This window comes from Parastagonospora nodorum (assembly GCF_000146915.1).
Source record: "Parastagonospora nodorum SN15 chromosome Unknown scaffold_2, whole genome shotgun sequence".
Taxonomy (NCBI): Eukaryota; Fungi; Ascomycota; class Dothideomycetes; order Pleosporales; family Phaeosphaeriaceae; genus Parastagonospora; species Parastagonospora nodorum.
In genome coordinates this window covers 1298490-1323453 of record NW_001884550.1, presented here as the reverse complement: position 1 = coordinate 1323453, position 24964 = coordinate 1298490, and the positions used below count along the sequence as shown (strand labels likewise).

Sequence of the window (24964 nt, the reverse complement as noted above, 5' to 3'; positions counted from 1 at the left end):
AACATGGCGTATAATAGGAGGTGCTGCTTGGACTATGGGCCCAGGCTGTATGCAGTCTTACCGACCGTTAAAAATGGCATATGTTGGTGAGCCATACTGTACGAATATTCTTAAGCGTTTGGAGACCATCAGTAGTTGAAGCTTTGTCAAATCTCACAAGTTTGATGTGCAATCTTATGCGGCATGGAGGCTAACAATGGGAAATCGCTAAATTCAGCTACTGATACAACACTCGTAGACACTAATTATGAACAAAGTGCACACTGGGCTAACTGTATGCGCCGCTAGCCCACGCACAGGATACGCCGCCTGAAGTGCTCCGCAAGTCGGGGCGCTGGGAGATCCGTCAGGACAAGATATGTCGATCACTCGGTTCCGCCGGCTAGTCAGAAGTCTTCTTGCTCCTGGAAAAAGAGGGTGAAACTGATGATGGTCGCATATATCAGAAGACCGCCGAAGACAGACATGGCTGCTGCGCCTCCTGCGATTTGCGCCGAGTGCCACAGAAGGGTGGGGAGGGCTATGATTTATGTCAGCCGTACTTCTGGCGATTTCCCTTTCAATGCGTCTACATGGCATGCATCCCGATTATATAGGCGCAAAGCATCTTTCATGTACAGCTTGGCGTGACGTACCAATGCCCATGACCACGAAGAATCCAGTAAGGAACCTTCCAAAGTCTACAACACCGTTTCCATGGCTCTCCATGAAGTCATCATTGCTTGCTGCTCTTCCACATAGCCAGTTCGGTAACGGCGCAATCACGTAGGTTGCGACAACGAGGAGCGTGAGGTAGTTGTGGAACAGCGCCGCGGACAGGATGACGAGGAGGAAGCCTATCGCGAGGACCTAGTAGATGGGTTGGTCAGTAAGATACTGGGATACTGGGCGAGAGCGCTGCCATGCGCCGTAGCTGGACGTACGAAGGACAGCCCTATTATCGTCTTAATACCGGCCATGATGGATGATTCGGAATGTCTTCAAACTGTCGCAGTTTTCAAATATGCGCGTCCGCGAGGTATCTGTCTGCACGTTCCGGACGGCGTGATGACGTTGCAAGATCGATGTGTTGTGGTTGCTGGACAGGCGCCTGCCGCGAGGTTGGAGTTGACGCTCGGCCGCCGCCAAGCCTGGAGCTCCGCGAGAGCTGTCGTAACTTCAGGTGCCTTGAGCATCAAACAACCACGACCCCACCTCGACTTGCTGCGATTCTCATTTCTCCGCCTCCTAACGCCGAGACAGTACTCGAAGATATCAGAGTGCCCTGGAATCCGTCCTTGTTCCATTGTACAGCGATAGTCAACGACTTCAGACCCCACAACTCCCGCCTCCACCATGTTCAGAAAACAACTACGACAACGATTCGGTCACCTTCTCGCCCCAAGGTCGTATCTTCCAGGTCGAATATGCATCAGAAGCGGTCAAGCAAGGTTCGGTCGTAGTGGGCCTTGTCAGCAAGACACATGCCGTGCTTGCGGCTATCAAGGTACGTTCGACAGCCAGTGGGCAATTGCACGGAGCTCTGTAGTAGACCCAGAACCACAAGCAAAGCTTGCAGGCTCTCATAGGAATTGTGTCGATTCTCTTGCACATCATTTGTCATCGTCATCGCTACACGAATGTCCGTGCAACGCATAGGCAATACTAACATTGCATAGAGGAACGCCGAGGAGCTCTCATCCTACCAGAAGAAGATCATTCCAATTGACTCGCACTACGGTGTCGCCCTCGCCGGTCTTGCCTCTGACGCCCGTGTACTGTCCAACTTCATGAAGCAGCAGTCGCTCGCCTCCCGCCTCACCTACGACCGTGCCATCCCGCTTTCAGAGATCACTTCCCGCATTGCAGACCGCGCCCAGACCAACACTCAACAGTACGGACGAAGACCATATGGCGTTGGCTTGTTGATTGCAGGTGTCGATTCGAAAGGCCCCCACCTTTTCGAGTTCCAGCCTAGCGGTGTCACACAGGAGATGATTGCGTGCGGCATTGGTGCGAGGAGTCAGATGGCGAGGACATACCTGGAGAGGCATCTCGACGAGTTTGAGGGTGCCAGCAGGGAGGAGTTGATCAAGCATGCCTTGAGGGCACTGAAGGAATCGCTGTCACAGGACAAGGAGCTGACAGTCGATAACACCAGTGTCGGTGTTGGTGGCATCAAGGAGGACTTCGCGCACTACGAGGGTCAAGAAGTCGCGGAATGGCTGGACGCCACGTTCGAGAACCAGGGCGGCGACGAGGAGGGCGGGGACGCCATGGAGACCGACTCATGAGATAGTGCTGAGTGATGCACTTGCACCACACAGCAGGCCTGTCGGCCACTTTTGAAGCGTTGTTACTACAGCCCGAGGCCCAATGCACCACTTCCCTATAGTAGACATGAGAAGGCCGGTTCTACACTTGGCTAGCTACGAAAATGTAATGAACATGATACAAACGTCGAATCTGTGATTGAAATGCCTTGCTTCGTGTCTCGATATTCCTCTGCCATGAGGATTGATGTGGTATCTGACCGTTGCAATGCCCAGCTGCTGGAGGAAGTACTACGTCACGTGATGTCAAAGCTCCGGCATCCGCGAAATCTCGCCGCAGCTGCAACCTTTCAACGCTCATCCGCAACTCGTAAACCCGTCCCTACCCACCAAACCACATACAACCATCACAATGGCATTCGCGTGGAAAGCCGCCGGTCTCACGTACGTCGCACAAGCTTGCACAGCTCCGGGAACCCGCAATTGACAGTTCTGGACAGCTACAACCGCTACATCGCCGTCGCATCGCGCGTCGTGCGCCGCTCGCTGAAGGAAGAGGGCCGTCTCGCTGCCGAGCGAAGGGGCCAGAGCGAGCTCCGTTTCGCCAAGTGGTCGGTGAGTGACGACAACTGGGGATGAGGTTTGGGCTGGGAATGGAGTAGAATAGGGCTAACGGCTGGACAGAATGGCAAGCAGGGCGAGAGCAAGGACTTGAACGCTGCGGCGCTCCAGGCACAGGCCGAGGCCAAGAACGCTTCATCTTAAATCGTCACGGAAACCGAGATGGAGTGAAGGATATCCGCTGGGACGTTCCGCAGGGTGGTTGGAGGTGGTGAATGTATATCTTGTACTATCAAATGCCGCAAGCGTGGACATCAGGTCGAAAAGCCAATACATGACAAGAATTGAGCTTATCTGCACTCTTCCGGACCTGAGAACCATGACTGTGACTTTGGCGTTGTTGTGAAGTACTCATAGTTGCCGACTTACAGCAAACGCTTGCTCAATATGCAGGCGCGACCCGGCAGTCATAAACTTCGCGCATCGGCAACTACTCCACCACCGAACATGGCGGATGCGCCCACCGATCATAACACTGCTTCCGATCCAGCAGTTCCTGATGTCTCGTGCTACGATGCTGCGGGTAGGTCCTCAGTCGAGAAATATAGGTGCGCGTGCTCACCCGTGATAGTATCTACAAACGTCCATGCTTCCGGGAGTAATGCCCAGGCCTCCACGCCGGCGGATCTACCATTAAGACAGTCGCTCCGAAAGTCGCAAAGCGCATATGAACCCAGGCTTCATGACATTACTGAAAAGTTTACCAAGGCTTCGAAAGGTATGTACTGTCCCTCCCCGCGACTTTACTTATCGCGGGGCAGTGGTGGGGTCACCGTGAAATGCTTCGCACGTGCTTGCCATGTCTGATAGCATTTGAGACAACCAGGAAACATAAGCTGACAGTCGCGTAGCCCTCAATGTCGGCCAACTCATCAAAGATGAGTGCTTCACGCTCTTCGAGTCCATTGGGGCCCTCGAGGTACCTACACCACGACTGTATTCAACCAAGAACATTATGCTAAGATTGTCAGATCATGGATGCGAAAATGGACAGCGGCTTCCTGCAACCTGGAGAGACTCTTGAAGATGACTACGATACACTAGCGCCTCTCTTGCCAGAAGAGCTCATCGGCATCATGGACCAGTTACTTTGTCACGAGATGGCATGGCATACTGGATACCCTTTGTCACAGACACTATTCACATCGGTGTACATTGACAAGCTCCTCTGGCCAGAGACACGAATCTTGGAGAAGGTCCAATTCTATCGCGGCGACATCCCTGACGAGCAAAGGCCTGGACCATTGTTGCAAGTGCTCAGAGCATATTGCTTAGCACTCATCAAAGGTTGCGATTATGTGATCGCGAAGATCGCTGGGAGGGACTATTTTGAGGAGGAGGACTTTTGCACGCATACCTACAATCGTGTTCTACTCGTTAGTATTCCGATGGATTACTTCTTGAGGGAACTCGATGCCGCTATGGAGATTCTGGAAGAGTAAGTGCTTAGCTTCGAGGAAGCTCCTGATTATGCTGACATGAATAGCACCGACCTTGAGATCAACGACTCGCTGCGTTCAGCTATTGTTGCGAGGCTTGACTTTAGAAAGGACTTTCTCCGTGCTTTGGACTTGGATCTACCACTGGACCATATCTCTCACTCATGGCCCCCAGTACTTAAAGCGATAGAGACCCTGAGGGATACTCACCAGCTAGGACAAGTAGTACCAGGCGCTTTCAGTACCAAAATGCAGCGGCGGCTCGCCTCAACAGTACCACCGAGACCAATTGTCGAACTCGAGTTCAAAGATGCACTGGAAAAGCTGCAGCAGATTACTACGGACTGTGAAGAGGCAACACGCTTCACCACGCTTCCACAAGATCCGCTCGAGTACCAATCCTTCCTATGGTACTTCGCATCTCGCTCGCCACAACCATTGGCATATGCTCGCTCCTACCTCGCGACCCTTCTATTCCATCCTGACGTCCTTCAATCTCCCATATCCCTCCCCCTTGCCGACATCAGAACACTCGTTTTCCCATCCTCGCCTGTCCTCGATCCCTCAAATTGGGCCTACTCCCCACCACGCAACCCGATGCTTCCCAAACCGCCACGTCTTCAACTCGCCATGCTCATTGACGAATTCGTTGACCGTTCCGGCTCGCCGTATATGGATCTTTGGGTCGCACTGGGCCAGAATCGATGCCGCCTGCGCCGAATGCTCACACATGTCATCGCTGCGTGGGACATGCTACAAGGCGATGCCGCCGCTGTAGACGAAGACATCAATGCTGCCGCCACGGAGTTACAGATCGCTGATCACGTACTCACGTTCTCGCTCAGTACATGGACCTACCACAAGAAGCTCTGGATGATTGAGAAGATCATCCTCCTAGGCTTCGAACAAGACATCTACCTCCCCGATGAGTTCGCCGGCATGTATCTCTTCCTCTCCCTCATCGCCACGTCGGCGCAAAGAACTCCTGAAGAAAGTCGAAGCGCACTATGTCGCTCGCGCCTCTGAACTTTTCCAATCCCGCCGCCTGCGGGATGCACAGGACGTCGACGACGCGACGCCATACATCGACAGCCTCCTCGCTGAAGTCGAAGGCATCGCATCACTTAGTCTCGCACTCGCGCGCTTCAACATCGTTCTGCTGTATCTCGGCCTCCTACCCATGCCCAAACGGCCCTTCGGTACAGAAGAACTGCGCTACGAGCTACGCATGAAGCCCTTCCTCAGCTTGCAACCCCCTGAAGTCCCGCCCTTTGCGGACTTCAAGGAACACACGCAGCCGTATGGCGCGTACTCTTCACCCGTCGACGCATTCAAAGCAGATCTACTTGACGCAAAGTCCGAGCTATGGACGGAAATCGACAGCAGCCTGAAAGGCGCGAAGGAGGCGTTTGCAGAGTATAAGAAACTAGGTGCACGGGCGGCGAAGACAGAGGGCGTGGAGAAGGCGTGGGCAAAGGATGTGCAGAGCGTGTTGGCAAGTTGTATTGCGCTGGGCGTGGCGGTGGCTGGTGTCAAGGATGCAGTTATGAAAGCTGGAGAAGGAGGGGGGGTGGGTGTGAAGATTGAGGTTCCGGAGAGTGGGGCGGGGAAGAGGTATGCGGAGGGGTGGGTTGTTGTCAAGGTTGCGAAGGAGTAGAATGTCCGTTATAGACTGTCCTTGATGCTGTACTAAAAAGACTTGCTTTCCTCCCGGGGTATCATAACAACGCCCATCCCATCCCATCCCAAAACGCCGCAGAAACAATTCAAGCCCAGCCGAACCAAGTGTTTCATTCCATGCTCAGCCCTTGTATTTCCTCAACGTCGTCTCACTAACCCTCTTCACACTCCGTGCCGAAATCCCCCTCTCGCCGCTCTGCTTGCTCTTAATCGACGCTTCGTTGATCAACCTATGTTCCCGTTAGTCCACTTCCACTTCCACCTCAACACCACCCCAACGGCAACTCACTCTTGCATAAATAGCACATAATTGAGAAATATCTATCCACCGTTTAGCCTTGTAGTGTAGAAGGGAAGCAGGAGGGATAGGATGGGGGAGGGGGGGGGGGAACGCACGAGGACATCGACGTTCTTGCTGAGCGGGCGGTTGGCGTGGGCTTTTACGATTTTCTTGACGGTGCCGCGGGGGTAGAGGGTTTGTGGCATTGTTGCGGGATATAGGATTCGGTGGCACTCGAGTCGGGTGCGCGCGGGTTCGTTGCGAAAGTGTATGTTTGGCTTGTGGGGTTTGATGTTGCGCGCGTGGTTGACGTGCAATTCGAGTCCGTGCGCAATCTCGGAGATATCCATCGCGTTGGCACGTGAGAACATGCGTTCATTCAAGAGATCCACACTAGATTTGATCATGGCAAAAAGACAACACTTTGAACAAACAAAATTGCTAATATAAGACACTTCTATCTGGGACTATCACAAGATAATGTTACACAAGCCCCAGGCCAGACGACATCAGCCTTCTAATCCACGCGTCGAAAGCACTGTATTTACACTGTGAGGCCGAGCTCCTCAGCGTACGGTAGTACGAAAAGGTCGCCGACAGAGGACACGGAGGCCCTGCTCTCGAGTAATTGCTTGGCAGCCTGAGGGACGGATTAGCAGATGATACATGGTGATTTAGGCAAGCATACCTTCTTGAGAGCTTCTTCTGAGACGCCGTCAATGGCCTTGGCAACCTCGTCGATCTGGTAGGCTTGGGTGTTGTGGATGAGGCCGGATCCGGTGAGCTCGAGACCAGCGCGGATGTCCTGACCGTGCTCAAGCTCCTTGAACTTAGCAGCAGCCTTGGCCTTGGAGATCTGCTCGCTTGAGATCTCGCCGCCTGCAATCTTCTTGATGGCGTCGACGGCGGCCTTGGCGGTGGAGGCAACACCCTTGGCTGAGCCAGTGATGGTGGTGTAGAGGAGACCAGCGTCCGAGTAGATGGCGCTGGTGGTCTTGACCTTGACGCCGGGCGCAGCCGCTTGTCCGAGGATGGTGAAACCGGGCGACCATTTCACAGCAGACTGTCCACCGAGCAGCGATCCGAGGACGGCAATCTCAGGCTTGTAGAACTTGCCGGTGAAGGAGCTGGAGCCAGGGAAAGCAATGACCATGGCGTTGCCGCCATCGTGGGCAATGCGCTCCTCTCCACCAACGTACTTGGTCTGCTCGGTACCTGCGAGCTCGCCCTCGGCGGTGGCAGGGACGTCGTCGAAGAACTCGTTGACCCACTTGGAGAACTCGCCGTGCTCAGCACCGTTGGCTACCACGGCAAAGTTGGGCTTGGCGTAAGCGATCTTGGAGTAGTATTCGATGGTTGCGGCGTCGAGGTATTTGGTGTAGGGAGTGGGCGAGGCGGAGGCAGTGGGGGTTCCGAGGCCGCGGTGGAAAGCGAGGCTGTGGGCCGAGTTGGTGGCCATGTCAGTGACGCTCGCGAGGAAGCGCTTGTGGGCGAAGTCGATGAGCGGGAGGACCTCTTCGTTGTAGACGTAGGCTGTGTCGTATTAGTGTCCGGGCATCGTGATATAGCAGCAATTTCACCCACGCTGGTACTTGGTCTGGCTGGCAACCTCGCCGAACAGCTCGACGAAGTAGGGCAGGTCATCGCGGAGGAACTTGGCCTCGATGACCAGATTCTCGCGCGAGTGGTGTGCGTTCAATGCAGCTCCGAGGAGCTCGGATTCGCGGACAATGCGCAGCGTTGACCGTCGCTCGGTACCCTGTAGTGCAACGGGGCGTTAGTCGACCTCATATACAGCAATTGGGGGGGTTTCAACGGGGCACTGGCGTACTCGGAATGCGAAGTTGGCAAGGCCCTCGGTCAGGCCGGGCAGCGGCTGGAACCTCGTGCCGGCCTTGGAGACGAGCGCAAGAGTGGTGGTGGGACCGGCAAAGTCTCTGCTGGCGAACTTGACGCCCTTGGCCTCGCCGGCCTCATACTGAAATGATCCTGATGCTGGCGCTGCGAGTCCTCGGCGCTGGGTCTGGCGGAGAGCGTGCTGGCGGGCAGCACGCTGGGCGCCCCGGCAGGCGGTCGAGCGGGAGAACATGGTGTAGGTGGGCGCCGAGCGGGGGGCTTTCGGGGTGGATTGGGAGGGCAATTGATGGAGCTGTGAGGTAAATGTCGACTGGCGATGCAGCACAGAAGTCTGCGCTGACTAAGGCGAAGCAGCTCACGCCCATTGGCCGCAGCCACCCATGGTCACCCATCCCCGCCGCTATCATTTCTGTGCCTAAGCTCCCCAAGTACTTTTCCTACTCGAGCTTCCGACAGCCAGCTTGCCGACTGCTTTTCGCAACACCAATGTCTGACCGGTAGCACTAACTCTTACCTAGATATCTGGCAAATATCTAGGCTACATCATGTCTTACAACCAGCGCGAAACTCCGGTAAGCGGTGCAGCGGCGCATTGCCTCTCCCAGCCTGAATCATAACCAACACTCCTCCAGGTACTAGCGGAGCTCTGCACCTTCCTGGTCGACGACGTCTACGGCGAACTTGCAGCGGTATGTGCGCTCCGGCGAATCTCCCGCAGTGACGTGTTGCGACGCCGAGTCCTTACAGACTTTGCGCCTGCGACACTCCGTTCGGTGCACCTTCTAACAGCTCCCAGCGAGTCTACTCAGTCCTCGCGCGACACGGACGCCAAACACTCGCGGCTCTTGCTCGCGCTTCCTACCTCAATGGACGACAAATAAAATATGGTCTTGTCATTCTTCTCCAGCAGCATCTCCTCTTCCACTCTGGCAACGACGGCTCTGTCACCTACTACGAGATCGACTGGCAGAACTCATACGCCCTCGTGCGCTTCGGCAAGGTCGCAAAGCTCGTCGAGGACCGCTTCGGCAAAAAGGCCGCCAACGTCATCTCCAACCTGCTCACCCTCGGACACACGCGCATTGCAGACTTGAAGGAGGCCTACTTTCCTCCACCCGTCGAGAGTGACGATGAGTCAGACGATGGCATGGTGAACGGCGCTGGGTCGAAGAGGAAACGAGCCAATGGCACCCAGGTGAACGGGCATGGCACCAAAACGAACGGCGTCGTAAACGGCCTTCCCGCAGAATTGGAAGACAGCAAGCCTGACCCAGAGCTTCTTAAAAATGGCGCAACCAACGGCGCCCCCAAGACAGAGAAGATGAATGGCTCTGCGCACGATTCGGCGCACGACGATGGCACTGAACTAGAACAGGACGAGATCGCCTCCGTTGACGAATTCTACGACATCATTCAGATATTGATAGAGCGCGGCTGGGTCAGGACTGTCACTGACTCGCAGTACCTGTCGCCCGGCGATATGCACGACATGCTGCAGGCGGCGGCCATTGAACAGGAACTTAATGGAAATGCCATGACAGGCATCAAAGACAAAGAGAAGGTCCATAGGGCAACGCTGCAGATGAAGCGACAGATGCGCGATGAATGGCTGGTTGCGCCCAAGTTTTCTCGGAAGCGACAGGCAGATGACACTCACCACGTCCACCCTAACAAGCGGGTCAAGACCAACGGCTTATTCCATTCGACAGCTGGCACCAAATCCGCAGAGGACGATCTCGTTATTCGTGTAAATCCCGAGAAGGTTGCCGTCGCCATGCGCACGCAGCAGCTAGTCCAGCTTGTCGAAAATCGCCTGGGTCCTACCACTGCTCACATTTACGAACACATGTTGCGCATGCTCGAAGCAAACACCCCGCGCTGCTACGAGGAGTTTCCCGAACCGCCCATGGTAGGAGAAGCAGTAGGCGAGGCGCCCATCGACCCACGTCTGCTCGTCACAGCCCGCGACATCGCAAAGAAGATTGATCGCGACCTCGATATCTGCGAAGGCCTCGACCCGAATGCGGTTGTTGGAGTTGCTCGGAAAGGGCATGTGCGCACCTCGAACGCACTCAGTCAGCCCATAGATCCAGAGAAGCTTTCCATTGATGAGAGAACACAGCTTGTAGATAAGCATATCCGCCTACTTGCCGAGGATCCGTTACACTTCGCCACTTGGCACTCGCGCGCGGGATTTTCGCAGTGGCAGATCGAGTTCGAGGAGATTGCGAAGCAGTTGATACAGGCCGAGGTCGAGAACACAATTTCCGCGAGGAAAGGTGCCCTGGGCGTGAAGCTCATTCGTGCCCTGCGAAAGAAGGGCAAGCTTGACGAGCGCGCGACGTGCAACGCCATGATGATGTCCGCGAATGATATACGCGGCATAGTCAACGACCTCACTGTCCAAGGATTCGTGCAGACACAGGAAATTCCAAAGGTCGAAAGGCGGGAAGCAAAACATTCATTACATTTAGTCTGGTATGACCGACAGCGCGCCCGCGAGAAGCTGCTCCATGACACCTACAAAGGCATGGTGCGCATATTACAGCGCATCGCATTCGAGCGCGAAAAGGTCCAGCCCCTTCTGAGCAAAGCCGAGCGCTCTGACGTCGTCGGCAACGAAGCGAAATGGCTCAGCAAAGCCGAGCTCGACGCTCTGCAGAAGTGGAAAGAGGTGCAAGAAAAGTTACTTCTCCAGCTATTCAGAGAAGACGATCTGGTTGCGACGCTCCGTGATTTTCACGGCCCCTTGACATCTGTGTAAGAGTAGGATAGAAACTGGCCTCGGCTTCCCTGGCTTGGCGCATATTGGGCAGGCACAAAAAGCATCTTTGGTATGTGAATGATACCCTCAGCATATGGGACGGAGTTTGAATCTTTACTTTGCTCTATAGCATTACTGTAGAGATATACACAATACGAAAGTCACTAGTAGTCGAATTGCTTTGACATGTTCACGTCTCCACTTACCTTCCAGCAGATCTTTTGAGATGGAAAGACCACCGAGTTCTCTTGCAGCAGTTCGCTGTTACCACAATGTTGTTTGAGTACCTGTTTCCAAGCATCATCTCTCTTTGTCCTCCCCTCACAATGGCCTTGTGTACCCCGTCAACTATATACACAAATCATACTGTACACACGAAACCGCTTCATCAAAAGCCTTTGTCCCCATTGTCCCCAGCTCCACAAGGCCACATACATGAAAAGCATCACACGCATGACTGACTGCGCAGCATACCGAAGCACAAACACAGATTTACAAAACATGGCCAAAGATACACCCATCCGCCGCTCCACGCGCTCCAAGAAACCCAGCGAAAAATTCCTCGCCAACATCGCTCAGGCACACGTAGAAAAGCGCCGCTCACGCCGTCTCGCACTCCTTGAAAAGGGGGAAGGTATGATTGACACGCCGATTAAACGCAGACCTCTCATCCAGAAACGTTTGTCCGAGTTTGTCGTTGGCGATACTGACTCTGCTGCCTCCTCCTCTTCGGAAGATGAGTCCCACGATGGGGATTCAGACTTCGAAGCCGCGCCTTCCCCCTCGCCCGAACCGGAAGAGCGCATAGACCTGACGCGAGATCATTTCGAGTACATGGCAGCGGACGAGCTAGATCGTCGCGAGAGCTATGATAGTAGGCTTGAAGAGGGGAATGAGGAGTATGAGCGGGATGGGTTTGTGGTGGGGGATGAGGAGAGTGAGTATGATGGGAAGGAGGGGACGGTTTGGGATAGCGAGAGTGATGAGGTTACGATTGTTGGGGAGGGGGAGGAGGGGGATAGCGTCATGTCTGATTCTGATTCTGACTCTGACTCCATCAGCATCCCCCATGCAAGTCCAGACTCCACACCCACATCTCCCGGTCTCTTCGTCTCCTCTGCTTCTTCCACCTCCTCGGTCTCCCTCTCAGCATTATTTCACCCCCTCAACCCCTCTATCTCGCCAGCAGATGTCGCGGAGGAAATCAACGACGCAGTGTCCCGATTCTCGCGGCGCTGTAATAGACACTCTGCGCCGCTGAGGCTGGAACTCTCGGCGCAGGTTTGGGCAGATGACGAGGTAAGCGAGGCAGTGGAGAGAGCGGTGGTTTTGCATTTAGGTCAGTATGCGGAAGTTCATGGGGGAAGCGTTATTGTTACTATTGGGCTGCCGGGGATGTGGGTTATGGATTCGTATTTGCGATAGGGTCAATGTTCCAATGATATCTCATAGTGTATTTCTGCAACTACGACGTCCTTGTTCCATGTTAGTTATTGTTAAAAAGTCTTTGACCCTCTTGCAGCTACGCACTTTGTTCTTGCCTTCAGGAGTTTTCACGTGCCATGGGTCCCGACTACGACGCATTTGACGTGTTTTCTTTCACTCCTGTAACTAGCAGTGTTCGTTTGTTCACTTGATATACACAATACCCTAGATGCGGTTGCGGAATTCGCCGGGGAGGCAGAAAATAGGGGACGCTTGGATGTTGCGTTGGGTTCTGAGAGGAAAGGTTAGAATTGTGCATGCAGGTAGTTTTCTGGAGCGAGTGTTATGTGAGCATGGCGCTTATATTGCACGCAGGGTTTCGTCGCGGTGAGTATTCATTCTTTGGCTTGAATTAGATAGTCCAGATTTGGCTGTGCATCTATGAGGTATGGGCGCATGCGACATGAATGGTTGTAATTTATATCTAGGCAACGCTTGAATGTAGGTACCAGCTAGTGTCGATGACTATCGCTCCGTCATGTCTAGTAAACTATAGGTGCCTCGTCGGAGTTGCTGCCGAATCTTAGCTGCATCGATAGATACTCAGCCGCAGTGTAATTGCCCTTGTTAGCTAGACTCAGTATCCTTCGGGTTTACTCTTCTTGACTGATGGGGCTAGTTGGCAGCATCCATGCACAGCCACTGGGTTACCTCGTTAAGTCACAAACGGCTCAGCCTCGTCTTCCGCCAGTATCTAGCTCAGCCTACTTCTCTACAATCTCGCTCTGTTGGTACAAGTTAATAAATGTATAATCAGAGAGAGATTGCACACAGGAGTGTTGCTCATCCGATCTCCCGAAGAAACGAAACAAAGCAAAGCTTGATTTGGAATGAGAATTTTGACTTCATCTTTGTCCGCCTTTTCAAGTCTGTGCTTTTGCGAAGTTAGCTGTCATTGAGTTTGCTCTAATGATTCTTGTCTGTCGCTTTCAAGTGGGACCGATCATAATGTATGCACAGTATCATGCCATTCGTTCTAAGTCTAAGATATGTACAGGGAAGATCGAATGGTTTCAGAAGTGAGCTACTTGGATAGCAGAGCTGGTCATTTAGGTGACCTCTTGCTGTCCATTAACAGTCCCGCCTACATCTAAGCAAGGGGAGGGTTGGCGTTCTTCAGCAGCATCTCGAAGTATGCCTGGAACCAAGTACCGGCCTCGGGAGCAGGCTTAAATGCAGACTCCTTTCCGCAGAAGCCATCGTAACGGGAAGCAGACTGGTCGGATGTACCGTCGGACTAATACCATAGTTAGCGCCCTGAATTCAAAAGGATCAGCAGTCATCTTACCTCGCCACCGGGCTTGACCCAGACCAGCGCGTCAACGAGGGAGTTTCCAGTCTCAGTAGTTGGGCGAGCACCAAAGCCAGCACCTCGGACGTTGCACCAGTCACCCCACGCCTGCTGCTCGGTAGGCTGCTTGCCGTTGCGACCAACGTCAACAAGGAAGTGGGCGGGGAAACCCTCAGCCTCGAGCAATGGGGCGAAAGAGTTGATGTAGCGCTCCTCGTCGCAGTTCTTGTTGCCCTGGGTGATGCTGTTGCAGGTAGAGATACGGTAGGCGTTGTAGTTGGACACGTTGGTGACGATACCACGGACAGCACGGGGAGAGCCAGCAGCCTTGTACACCTTTGCGTAGAACTTGGCAGCGGGGCCAATGTTGGCGTCCCAACCGAGCCAGCCACCGTGGCCACCGTCGAGGTACATGTCGACGTTATCCAAGTTGAGCGTCTTCAAGGCGTAGACGGTCAGCGACTCGTAGTAGGGTGCGGCCTTTGCGCACTTGGCAACTCCCATGTTGGTAATCATGTTTGCGAGAGCTACGGGAAGTTAGTCATAGCACAAATGCAGGATTGGCGTAATTCTTACAGTCGGGCTCAATGGCCAAGTTGACCTTGACATCGGGGTACTTCTTGATGATGGAGGCGATCTTGTCAATGTACTCAGTCTTGTAGATGTTCTCGCCATCCTTGTCGAGCGACAGCTCGCCGTTGGATGCCAACGCAGCGCAGTCGCGATCGGGTAGATCGTACACCACAAATGTGGCCATGAGCTTGGCTCCAGCAGCGTTCTTGGTCTTGATATCGGCGAGGTAGGTCTCGAGGAGGGGAATCTTTGCTCGCGTGTCCATCCAAACGAATGAACCGATCTTGGCAACAGCCTCAGCAGCTGGCTTGAGCGCAGCAGTGATGTTCGGCAAGGCCAAGTCGTTGATCTCGGCAGCGTAGTACGGGTTGGCGTACCATTCCCTACCAGCGAACGGGTTGGTGGATGCTCCTCCCGAAGCCTGGGGAAGGGCATTGGTCAGACCTGCTGCAAAAGCAGCAGTGAGGAGAGCGTTGGACAGCATCGTAAAGACTGTTGAAGGAATGGACTGGAGAATGTGGATGAAAGCGTAAAGAATTGTTTCATGGAGGAATGCCTATCGTATTTGTATGCTGCCGCTGTCAGCAGCTCAGGCTGGCAGCCAGTCGTCAAGAAACGTTCATCAAAATGCAAATTACGATCCAGCACTTAAGTCGGTGGTACTATCCGCAAAGCCGTTGGCTAGTGGGACTGAAGATCTTCTTTCGGTCACTTGACATGTTGTGAGACGGTACCTGCGCCTCGACCTCTTCCAGAAGCGTCATGGAATACCTTCCCCACCGCGCAATTTGTTCCCCACACATGAGTGCTTGATATTGCGGAGGTGCAAATCTTACGGAAACCAGGACGTTCCCTCCGGATGCCGAGCGTGAGCGACAGATCTTGTGGACCGTGAAAGTGTCTGCGTAGGGAAGTACTGGCAGGCGATCCTAGAATGTCAAGGCTTGGTCGAGCGTTAAGCTAGTAACGCCGAGATTTTGAGACTGCTACAGCTTTAAGTCATCTTAGGGTAATATATCTGGGGCTTTAGCTTCCGTGATTCTTTTGCTATTGGTAGGCGATCCGCGATTGGAAGTACCCCAGGATCCCGGCTAGTGTGTGAGACTGTTCTAACGGCAACTATCGGTGCATCCCCTTGATTCGAGGTGGAAGACTACTGTGGTAAGCTCTCCATCATAGTCGATAACTGTAACATCTCCGTTGTCAGATTCTGTTGTTAGCGCCAGCGCGGCACGCCATCTTCTCATCGCGCCGACCTCGCTGTCAGTGAACTTTGAAAGAGACAGTTCACGTTGCGCAACGTTCGATCCGGGTTATCCAAGCGACTACCCACAACCGGGGCCGGATATATAGGAAGTCTTCCAAAACCTGGGCAGCGTGTGTTGGAGGCTACGCTACCCCGGTTGAGTGCGCCGGAGCAATATATTGTCGGCTGAAGCAAATTAACCGCCAAGGTTGCCTGCACATGACGTCGTGTCAACAACACAACTTCTGCATGCACTCCATCAGGGTATTGCTGTTGACCTGACCGAACGACATGATGAGAGTGTGGCAAGCAGTGTCTAGGGATTTGCAGAGATGAATTGTGAGGCCATGGGTGATATTCGCGGGTAAAAGTGGATGCCCACCGTTCGACTCGGAAAGCTTGATTGAGACCACTCCTGGGCCTGACCCAGAGTGATCTTTGCCCAGCGGTCATCGACTATTCAAGGTCTCGGCGACAAACATGCTCAGGGCCTTTTGGTGGGTGCTTCAAGTTTACCACAGGGAAATGATAAAGCGCCGAGGCTTGGTGTTGCCTCCGCAGAAAGAGGCCCCTGGCCACGTGTTGGTGCACAGGCCAATTTAGGCCACCGAAGCCTTGCCGGTCCTCATGCCGCACTCCGCACTACAACGACAATGCCACTTTTCAACGTATTGATGTACTGGCAGTCCTTCAATCACTTCCAGTAGTCTGCAAAGTCTCTTTCCCGATCCATTGAACTGCTTGCCTTCTAGCTGCTTAGGTTGTGGAAGCGTGAAGTCAGCCTCGAATCAGCCACGATCAGTGCATGCCGTCCTCAATCCCAGCACAGCGCGATACGACTGCAGCCATGAGAGGTACCTGGTTGAATCCATACATTTCTTATTGTAGTCAATTGAGTCAATTGGGCCTTTTCGTTCCATCATATGACTGCAAAAAAGGTTGCAATACTTCCCAAGACTTTCTATCTTCAGCGTGCAGAGGGAAGACAGACAAGCCGCGTCGAAATTCTGAAGCTTACGTATGTTGTTGGCTTGAATGAGTGGGCTGCGATACAATTTGCTATAGCTGAGGCGGCTCTGTGCGTCGAGATCCAAAGGTATCGCTTCGAAGCAAGTCTCTATACGCTGAGGTATCAATTTCCAACTCGCCACCCTTTGAGCAACAACCGTATCGAATTTACTCGTATACTTATGGTGTGTGGTAAGACCTAGGTGCCTTGCAATTATCCATCGAATTTTCCACGATCAGAATAGTTTCGGCGACTTAGACTGCCTCTTCCATCGTGCTTGCAAACTCTTCCTTTGGCCAGTCTGCCACTCCTAGCAAGGACGAGTTGATAGTTCAGCACCAAACCTTGGACCGATTGTGTGACTAGACGCGGTGCATGATTCTCATTTTGCGCCCTTTCACCTGAGAATAGCGACGCGCAAACGGTCTGCCACACGAGGCCAACACCCCACCCCCGCCACCACACGCAACTCCTCATCTATCTCCCCTTACCTTTGCTTCTTCTATATGATCTAAGTACATCTGCATCTCTTCTACAAATCCTACCAGTTGGAATACTGGTAGGTCGGACAGCAGCGCCAGCATCGACCTTGCCCCTCCCCTTTCCTTTCCCAACAGGGTTCGAGTCCGTGATAAAACGAAAGTTTTCAGCAGGTTCCCTATCACTATAACTGTATTCAGTGGGTCTGTTCTTTTTGCTGGCTTATGTGGATGGAAGATCAAGACATTCAGGAGAGCTCTCATGTTACACTTTTTATGCTCGAAAAACAACATCGAGCACAGAGCACAGACACTCTCCCGTCGACCAGCACAATTGTCAGTCCAACTAGTATGATAACAGTTGTTTATTAATCTTCCTGTAGAGACCGGTATTTAGCTGCCATCAACCGAAGCTGTTGACCGTGCACCAAGTCTATCGCTTTTTGCAGATACGATGAAGGAACTCGAATAACTCTCAAAATTATGGTGCAATAGAGGCAATTGATCAATGCTATTTGTAGGATTCAAAACACGCTCCTCCAACATCGTACTCCCCACTTCTGCTCCTCTGTCTTGGCTTCGGTCCCGCCGAAGTAGATCCAGTGGCGGTGCAAGCAACCTAGTTTCACGCTAACCCGCACGCCAAAAAAAGTTGGAAAGGAGAGTTATCGCAACGACATCATAGGCACAAATGTAGCAGCCACATTCCCCATCGCTTACCTACTTCGATTCCATCTACCACCATCTCCACACACCTTAATTACTAGTTGCATGCAGAACGGCTCGCCTGCTACACTGCACTTCCTAAGCTTCCTTCCCGCTTGACAGCTAAGCCGTTTTTGGACAAATATACGACCGGGTGGAGACAGGCTGAACGGATGTATCGACCGAGAACGACGAATGAATGGATCTTCGTGGGCACTGCGACGGCGCAGGCTGCTTGCACCACTGGGCTTGACCTGTTCGTTCTACACATGCCCCAACACCCCACTATAACTAACATCAATTCAAAAAGCTTCGTCGTGCTGTCCTACTTCAACTGGATCTACCCGGTGTCCTACCAAGTCCCAAGGTCCTACGTCGTGCCTGTGAACTTCGGGCTCTTCATCCTCGGCAACATATGGCAAGCGATCCTTGCCATAGACGCCCTGCGCATGAAGAACATTCTGCAGCTGTACAGTATCGTCGTGCTTGACTTTTGCCTGTTTGTGTTTTCCGTCATGCGCTATTTCCAGACGCAGACAGCGGCGGCCAGTTTGATGCTGGGGGAGACGATGTACTATGAGCCTTTTACGCATCGGGATGTAGATTATTGGGGGAGGGTAAGACCTGCCCTGTTGACGTCGTCGATTGCGGTGGGTGCGAGCGCGGTTGTTTCGACGATTTTGGTGTTTTTGTTGCAGAGGGAGTTGAGGTGGGCGATTTATCGGCATATTAGTGGGAGTCTGGCGATGTTGAGGAGATATCTTGCCTATCAGGTAAGATACAAGCTACCCTCATTGGCACTTCCATACTGACTGAACATAGGTTCTTCTCGTGCTCATTCGGATCGAACCATATTTCCTAATCAGCTTTGTCATAACCTATGGCCTTGTTAATGTGCACTTTGTCCAGCCAGAGTTTGGCTTGACAATGGCTCTCATACCCGCACTTGCGATACAAGTGGCTCTGACTATTTATTTCACGAGGACTGAGAACTATATTGGAGCCATCATCGCCATAGTAAGATCTTCTCCACTCCACCATATATCCATATGCTAACGAAATCCTAGCTCTTACGCATGGGAGAAATGGCATACTTGCTAAGCCGGATCCTCACCCTCAAAGGCGACGGCTTCTACTCGCAAACTATCCTCAAAGACGAAATGCTACTCTTTGCATCCGTGGCACTCGGCCTGGCCACACTAGCCTGTATCAACGCGATGCTCTGCACATTCAATTTCAACAAAGGCTTGAAGCCCTTGCTGCACCGGTCGAGCTGGAAACAGACGCCACACGAATTTGAGCCGGTTCATCAGCACAGGTATGCGGAGCGTATCGAGCTTGATTGAAGCAACTGCATGGATTGATGAACTCCGTAATGATATAGCAGTAATGTTAATGCTTAAACAATTCAAAGTCCGAGGTTTTTGACTACGGTGCATGACCGTCGTGGAATAACGGAAGTAATGGTGGTGAGAATGAGCTCCCAGGTTTACTTCATCTAGCGCAATTTGTTCGGTTACGGCTCACGGGCGCAAGTTGTACAGAGCCATACAAACGGACCGCGTGACATCATGTATGGCTGTCGCCTAAGGGGATATTATAAAATCTCACTAACCGCAGAAACACGCCCATGTCTACCTCATTATAATCGACATTTGTAAGGATATCTCTAAACGCCGTAGCAATGCCAACACTCCAACTTTCTACCACGAGCTCATCACAACCATCATCACGACTCCAACCACCAGCCCCATCCTCGCGCCCACCGCCCCAGCGCCACCCAGAATATTCAGCTTAACCACCGCGCCCGGGAAATTACACCTCAACTCCTTATCATCGGGATCCCTCTTCCCATAAGTCAGCCCGCGCGCCGGATTATTCGGGCACGCAAAGCCCAACTGCGCGGGGCAACTGCGCACGATGTCAAAGCACAAGTCCTCACAGGGTTTCATTTCCTTGTACGGCCCAAGGGGCGTGACCTTGTCAATACCAGGGTTGCGCGTGCTATTGAAGCCCAAACGATCGCGTTTCGTCGCGTTCATTTCGGCCGAGACGTTTCCTTCAAACGTGACGCCGCCGTCAGGTAGGAGCATGTTGACATTGCGCTCCTGTAGGAAATCGCCGGTGGCGTTCCAGTCCTCGCAGCGCGGGATGAGCACGGAGCAGAGCCAGTTTTTGTAATCGCGTTCGCAGTCGCGGCAGGTGCGTGCGAGGGAGTACTGGGCCTCGGCGTAGGTATCGCAAGCGACTTGGGCTATGGAGTTTGAGAAGTTGCGGTAGTAGGCTTTGGCTTGGTCGTCGTAGAGGGCTTTGAGCTTGTTGTCGTCGTCTTTGTAGTCGGGGTTCGAGGGCACTGCGTAGGCGACTGAGTCGCAGAATTCGAGGTCGAAGATGACTTGGCAGTTGTCGTCTGATGGGTGGGTTAGTATGGCTTGGGTGAGCCGCGATGAAGTGAATCAGAACTTACCGGCCTTGGTAGTAAAGTCAAACTGTTGGAAGACCATGCCTCCACCGCGCACCGTAGTATTTCCAGGGAGTTGCAGAACGTCCTGTTGTCCACCGACAGCCAAGAAACCATTATACTTCTTGCCAGCCTTGAGGCCTTGCAAATGGAACTGAGCTTTGGGCAGATCGCCGCCGAACTTGGTTGTAATGCTGGTCTCCATCGTGACGTTGGTCGACTGGTTGTAGTACTGGACGGCACACATCGATCGCTCCAATCCCGTGATGTTCGTGATACTTTCATCCTCAAACGCGTACATTTTGAAAGGATTGTCCCTCATCCATTTGTCGGTGTCATTAACGTTCGCCTCGCTAAGGTTGTACGTGATGAAGAGCGCGGAATCGCTGTCCGTATCAATCATGTATAAGAACGGATCGGCTCCGTCGTAGCTGTGGTAGAAGCCGTTGGAGCTGACTGCCAACTCGAAGTTCCAGCTGCCAAACCAGCCATTATCCAGGTTTGGCGCAGAGACGCCTATGTACACATCGGAGTTGGCCTGGAGAGCGTAGCTGGCGAACCCATTCTCAAAGAGTAGTCCCATAGGAGGTGTAGCTAGGTCATCGGTCGAGGTCGGCCCAGGTCTCTGATTTCGCGACGATGTCGAGATGTACATAACAAGCTGCGGATTGTTGTTGGACTTTTCGACTTGGTCGAGCGGTGGTGGATTGGGCTGACGACAGGTGTTTGCAGAGACCCAAATACTGCTCGCAGCTTGTCTCTTCTCCAACTGGTCATCTGCATTGTCCCCGGCAAGACCTTCCTCGGTGTTTGCGACCAGGTCGTCAGATGTGTTGTCTGTTCCTCGAGCTTCCAGCGCTTCGAGGTCGGACTCCTCCATTCGTACCAGGCGTGATTGGCCCTGCTTGAGCACAAAGAATGCCGTGGTACCTGGACTTATATCCAGTGCCTTTCTTTCATTCTCCTTCAATTCAGTGGTTGTAGATTGCTGGGGTTCCTGTCGCCCGCGAAGATTCCGATCGAAGTAATCGAATTCGGGCGCATAGCCTGCATTTCCATCGCCACGACTCTCGCCATCTTCTGTTACTAAATGTGCAGCTGACCCGGCTTGTAGTATAGGTTGGCTGATGGGATCGATCGCGGAGGCGGGAGGGAGGTCGGTAGCGTGTACGAGGCCCGATTGGGAGGCAGGTGATGCTATGAGCAGGACCTGGAGTGCGACGATGAAGGAGAGCAGACTCGACTGCGCCCGCGTGGATCTCGAAAGTAGCATTGCCCTCGCCGCTCCCGTCATCCACGTTGTCGGATATGCATAAGGCGTTCCGGATTACACAAGGCGGCGCGTTAGGTTTCGAGCGCTCAGCGCCTTCGATTATATCATAGGATCTTGTGTGAAGACTCGCGCAAAGTAGAGAAAGGAAGGTACTGTTGCACTTTGGCGGGGTTCCCTCAGCCGTTGTTCCTTCGTCAGGGTTGAGGCTGACGCCAATGATCGACCGCCAAGCCATGTGGCTTCCCGTTCGCAGGAGGCGCTAGCGTAACTAGCGCACGTTGCGACCATCTGATCGCAGCTTAGAGATCCTTAAACTGACTCAGACTTCCTCGAAGTCTGCTTCAACATCAAGGTGCAATGTGCTCGATGAGCTTAGTAAGACACGTATAAATCAGTTGGTAGACACCATTAAGATTATTACTAGATTACGTGGTGTGAATGTACGTTGGCCGCTGCTGCTGCATCGCATTCTTGCCTGCCGTGTATTCCTCGTCCGCAACAAGGACAAGCTTTCTTCCGCTCCCATTCTGCATCTAGGCTTTGAGTGCGTGCGGTCAAGCTTCTTGGTACGTTTCCTTTCGCACCCCAACAGCACGGAGCTGCTCGTCTAATGTTCACCTTTCCCTGGCCTGTTTGATTGTTCTACGAGAAGATTACTCTTGTGCTGTGGTCATGAGGGCTGGGCGATGCGAAAGTGCGTGCATTCTAGCTGCGGAGATACTATCGCTTTGAGAGGCCATTGAGAGATTCTCTCTTATGGTTTGCAGCATCGGCGAGCATACCATGTGCGATTAGGTACGCCATATCAGCATGGTCCATCTGATAAGTCATCGGCGTGCCTCCAGCCCTCTAATGACCCGCGTGTCTTGCGTGTCTCATAGTCAAGGTCCAAAGGTAAAATTCTACTCATTGCTGCATTTGAAACTGTGCCCAATACTGCATAGGGTCGATGATAATCGAGTCGTCCAGATTGGTAAATGCCAAAATCTCCGAGTTGGCGTCGAAAGCTCCTGCGTCATCAAAAGTGATATCCAGACTCTGCTGCGACTGTAGTGGCGTCATAAAGTTTCTTGCATGCACGTTAGCTCATCGTGCTAGGCTATGGATGACGGGACTCACGAGTCATAGTTGCCCCATAATTGAGCAATCATTTGGTCATCGAGATGAACATCTCCCTGCGGTTGCGGAATCTCATTCGGGGCATGCATCCCAGCCGGCATCCCAGCGGGAATCCCAACAGCAACTTGAACAGTTTCCGGGACGCCACAATCTACGAGTCGTCCTGGTGTTTCTTCAGTTACCATCTTGGTAAAACCAATCTGCTCCATGCCTCGGATGAGTCGCATGCAGGTGACGATGTGATTGCTATACTGTGGTGTTCTGGTGTGCGCATACGACAGTAAGAAGATCACTATCAACCGTAGTATGCAGGTGCTATCGAAGGCTGTCAGACTTGAAAGTGTGGCGTCATCTGACATATGCTGCAGTATTGCGATGCTCTTTTGCGCAGCATCGATGCAAATTTTGCCCATGCGCTCGAACCATATCTTTTTGCTCGGAGGTAGAGCCTTGCTTTTGATCACAAGGTAGAGGATGAAAGGTCGAGTGAGCAGAATCATTGCGCTCCAGTATTGTAGATGCAGGCAAGCGACCGCCCGCTTGTGCGTTGGCGGTGCAGGTACGTCGTATTTAAGATGGGCTGGCATTTGGCGATACCACTTTTGTAATAGCAGTAATGAATTCGAAACAGTGGAGAATGAGATTGAGTTGGCGAGGCGCTCGGTGTAAACTGCCTGGGTAATCTCACGTTTCAGGCGGCACAGCGAAACCGAGGTATCCTGCCATCCTAGTGGAGTGTGCAGGCCTGGGTACAGCATCTGCCCAGCTATCAGTTCGCGTGTCTTGAACTCCACATCATTGAACCACGTACCTGTTCTGAAGACGCTGGTGCTGTGACCTTTGTGAAGCGCTCATCGATAAGGTGAGGGGTACCACTTCTAGATGCCAGTTCTTGGTCTAGCATGAAGAGAGTCCACCAGATACGTCGATTTTGCTCGCGATCAATAGCAGTCCCCGTTTCTGGTATTTGGTCGCGATGTAGACCGAGGGAAAAGGCTATCTGTATGGCAGCACCAATGTATAAGTATGCGCTTACTCTAGAACAAAGATTCTCCAAGGCAATGCTCTGGACGAGGTTAGCGACCAACTCTTATATTTTGAACATTCACTGACCATGATAGTCATTGCGCGGATGCTGTCCACATCCGCTTCATCGTATACTGCGGGAATCAACTGCTTCGCGAGAGCCATATAATCTTCAGAAGTCTTTTGGTCAGATGCAGCTGGCCAATCGAGTGGAGGTGGGTTGCCATTCGAGCCTGTATAGTTTGCGGCGCCAATGGCGAAGATGCAGTATAAAGAGCACATCCATGAGCTCGAAAGGGAAGGTGGCGGTTCAAGATAAGTGTCTCCTATTCGCCGTAGCAGTGTCTCCACAGGATAGAGCCAGTGCGTCGAGTGGACATCCTCAAGGAATCTGGAAACGTAGATGTCGCATAGCTTCCGCAGTTGGTAGATAGTACGGTTCCACTTCACCTGAATCGGTCGACGGAGATGGTGCGGGTAGCGCAGGGGGATACTGCCCGACCCTCGGCGTGGGAATAATGGAAGGATTCTTGCGTGAAAAGGCCTAGTGTCACAACGGCGGGCAATGAAAAGGGGATCCTCGCTAATGAGGCGCCCACCATATCGAGAACTTCCCACCAGAGTCCTTTCATCATACAGCCTAATGGTTCATGAAGCTCGCCGACATCTTGCTCTTCGGCATCATCGATACTTTCCTCTGGGGAGAACTGGTCTTGGGTGAACAGACCCTCTGCCTTGCTGTACAGGTGGGGCCGAGAAACTGCCGTCCCTTGATCGCTTTTGCAATGGTCCGGAGCGATTGCAGGTTTAGGTCGTGCCCCGGAAAGAAATGTTCTAATATTCGCATGGCACATTGGTACTCCTCTTCAGTGACATGGTAGTAGGGTCTCTTTCTCCTTGGCGTAGCTATAACGCACGCCGCGCCTGTCCGCGCGCAGTATTTGCATGGTCCTGGGACTGACCACAGTCAGACCTCGCTGACTGCCAGGGTGGAACCACCAAGGTTTCTTATATCTCGGGCATACATACTGGGATCAATGCACTGTAATCTGAATTAGTGTCTTGGCATCGATCTGAACGACCGGTTCCTCACTTTGGTTTTCCGCGAACGACACCTGTCGCAAGAACTGTGAACCCGATGTGCATTGGGTGCCCTTGCGACGTTTGACACCGCGCGCGGCGCGGCCGAAATATCGGCCATCCTGAGCCGAAACGAGCCCGGTCAAATATGGTGACCTAAAGGAGACGGATGGATACCATTCGGCAGAGTTGCAGTACGTCAAGAGGAGGTGGACGAAGCCCCATGAAGATGAGTGAAAAGAGGCGCCCAGATCTAGCGCACGCGGGGAACATTGGAGATCGACTGTTGGGCCGTGCTCCCACCCTGCAGGTGGAAGCCATCGG

The 24964-nt window shown here is 52.9% G+C and overlaps 11 protein-coding genes across 11 annotated transcripts; 5 read left to right on the top strand and 6 right to left on the bottom strand.

Moving 5' to 3' along the window:
- Positions 1 to 191: 191 nt before the first annotated feature.
- Positions 192 to 1052, bottom strand: SNOG_01698 (hypothetical protein). Its single transcript, XM_001792279.1, has 3 exons — positions 924 to 1052; positions 636 to 849; positions 192 to 520 (listed from the first exon to the last, which is right to left on the bottom strand). The coding sequence occupies exons 1-3, from the start codon at positions 957 to 959 to the stop codon at positions 387 to 389; spliced, it is 384 nt and encodes a 127-aa protein (XP_001792331.1). The 5' UTR covers positions 960 to 1052; the 3' UTR covers positions 192 to 386.
- Positions 1048 to 2273, top strand: SNOG_01697 (hypothetical protein; the record flags this gene model as incomplete). The annotated part of the gene is made up of 3 exons (XM_001792278.1): positions 1048 to 1162; positions 1344 to 1486; positions 1659 to 2273. The coding sequence occupies 3 exons, from the start codon at positions 1048 to 1050 to the stop codon at positions 2271 to 2273; spliced, it is 873 nt and encodes a 290-aa protein (XP_001792330.1).
- Positions 2274 to 2615: 342 nt separating this feature from the next.
- On the top strand, positions 2616 to 3175 carry SNOG_01696 (hypothetical protein). The gene is made up of 3 exons (XM_001792277.1): positions 2616 to 2696; positions 2753 to 2867; positions 2937 to 3175. The coding sequence occupies exons 1-3, from the start codon at positions 2665 to 2667 to the stop codon at positions 3015 to 3017; spliced, it is 228 nt and encodes a 75-aa protein (XP_001792329.1). The 5' UTR covers positions 2616 to 2664; the 3' UTR covers positions 3018 to 3175.
- Positions 3176 to 3859: 684 nt separating this feature from the next.
- On the top strand, positions 3860 to 5969 carry SNOG_01695 (hypothetical protein; the record flags this gene model as incomplete). The annotated part of the gene is made up of 3 exons (XM_001792276.1): positions 3860 to 4253; positions 4587 to 5249; positions 5293 to 5969. The coding sequence occupies 3 exons, from the start codon at positions 3860 to 3862 to the stop codon at positions 5967 to 5969; spliced, it is 1734 nt and encodes a 577-aa protein (XP_001792328.1).
- Positions 5970 to 6113: 144 nt separating this feature from the next.
- On the bottom strand, positions 6114 to 6478 carry SNOG_01694 (hypothetical protein; the record flags this gene model as incomplete). The annotated part of the gene is made up of 3 exons (XM_001792275.1): positions 6114 to 6222; positions 6282 to 6313; positions 6389 to 6478. The coding sequence occupies 3 exons, from the start codon at positions 6476 to 6478 to the stop codon at positions 6114 to 6116; spliced, it is 231 nt and encodes a 76-aa protein (XP_001792327.1).
- A 217-nt stretch (positions 6479 to 6695) lies between these two features.
- Positions 6696 to 8386, bottom strand: SNOG_01693 (hypothetical protein). The gene is made up of 4 exons (XM_001792274.1): positions 8104 to 8386; positions 7857 to 8031; positions 6961 to 7805; positions 6696 to 6912 (listed from the first exon to the last, which is right to left on the bottom strand). The coding sequence occupies exons 1-4, from the start codon at positions 8359 to 8361 to the stop codon at positions 6817 to 6819; spliced, it is 1374 nt and encodes a 457-aa protein (XP_001792326.1). The 5' UTR covers positions 8362 to 8386; the 3' UTR covers positions 6696 to 6816.
- A 288-nt stretch (positions 8387 to 8674) lies between these two features.
- On the top strand, positions 8675 to 12318 carry SNOG_01692 (hypothetical protein; the record flags this gene model as incomplete). Its single annotated transcript, XM_001792273.1, has 4 exons — positions 8675 to 8701; positions 8926 to 10861; positions 10905 to 10963; positions 11311 to 12318. 4 exons carry the CDS (start codon positions 8675 to 8677, stop codon positions 12316 to 12318), a joined length of 3030 nt encoding a protein of 1009 aa, XP_001792325.1.
- A 1008-nt stretch (positions 12319 to 13326) lies between these two features.
- On the bottom strand, positions 13327 to 14726 carry SNOG_01690 (hypothetical protein; the record flags this gene model as incomplete). The annotated part of the gene is made up of 3 exons (XM_001792272.1): positions 13327 to 13615; positions 13667 to 14196; positions 14246 to 14726. The coding sequence occupies 3 exons, from the start codon at positions 14724 to 14726 to the stop codon at positions 13469 to 13471; spliced, it is 1158 nt and encodes a 385-aa protein (XP_001792324.1). The 3' UTR covers positions 13327 to 13468.
- Positions 14727 to 17950: 3224 nt separating this feature from the next.
- SNOG_01689 (hypothetical protein) lies at positions 17951 to 19183 on the top strand (the record flags this gene model as incomplete). Its single annotated transcript, XM_001792271.1, has 4 exons — positions 17951 to 18454; positions 18504 to 18698; positions 18749 to 18999; positions 19096 to 19183. 4 exons carry the CDS (start codon positions 17951 to 17953, stop codon positions 19181 to 19183), a joined length of 1038 nt encoding a protein of 345 aa, XP_001792323.1.
- Positions 19184 to 19384: 201 nt separating this feature from the next.
- Positions 19385 to 21415, bottom strand: SNOG_01688 (hypothetical protein; the record flags this gene model as incomplete). Its single annotated transcript, XM_001792270.1, has 2 exons — positions 19385 to 20091; positions 20149 to 21415. 2 exons carry the CDS (start codon positions 21413 to 21415, stop codon positions 19385 to 19387), a joined length of 1974 nt encoding a protein of 657 aa, XP_001792322.1.
- A 393-nt stretch (positions 21416 to 21808) lies between these two features.
- Positions 21809 to 24162, bottom strand: SNOG_01687 (hypothetical protein; the record flags this gene model as incomplete). Its single annotated transcript, XM_001792269.1, has 6 exons — positions 21809 to 22484; positions 22535 to 23292; positions 23346 to 23534; positions 23571 to 23600; positions 23648 to 23951; positions 24011 to 24162. The coding sequence occupies 6 exons, from the start codon at positions 24160 to 24162 to the stop codon at positions 22322 to 22324; spliced, it is 1596 nt and encodes a 531-aa protein (XP_001792321.1). The 3' UTR covers positions 21809 to 22321.
- Between the last annotated feature and the right edge of the window lie 802 nt (positions 24163 to 24964).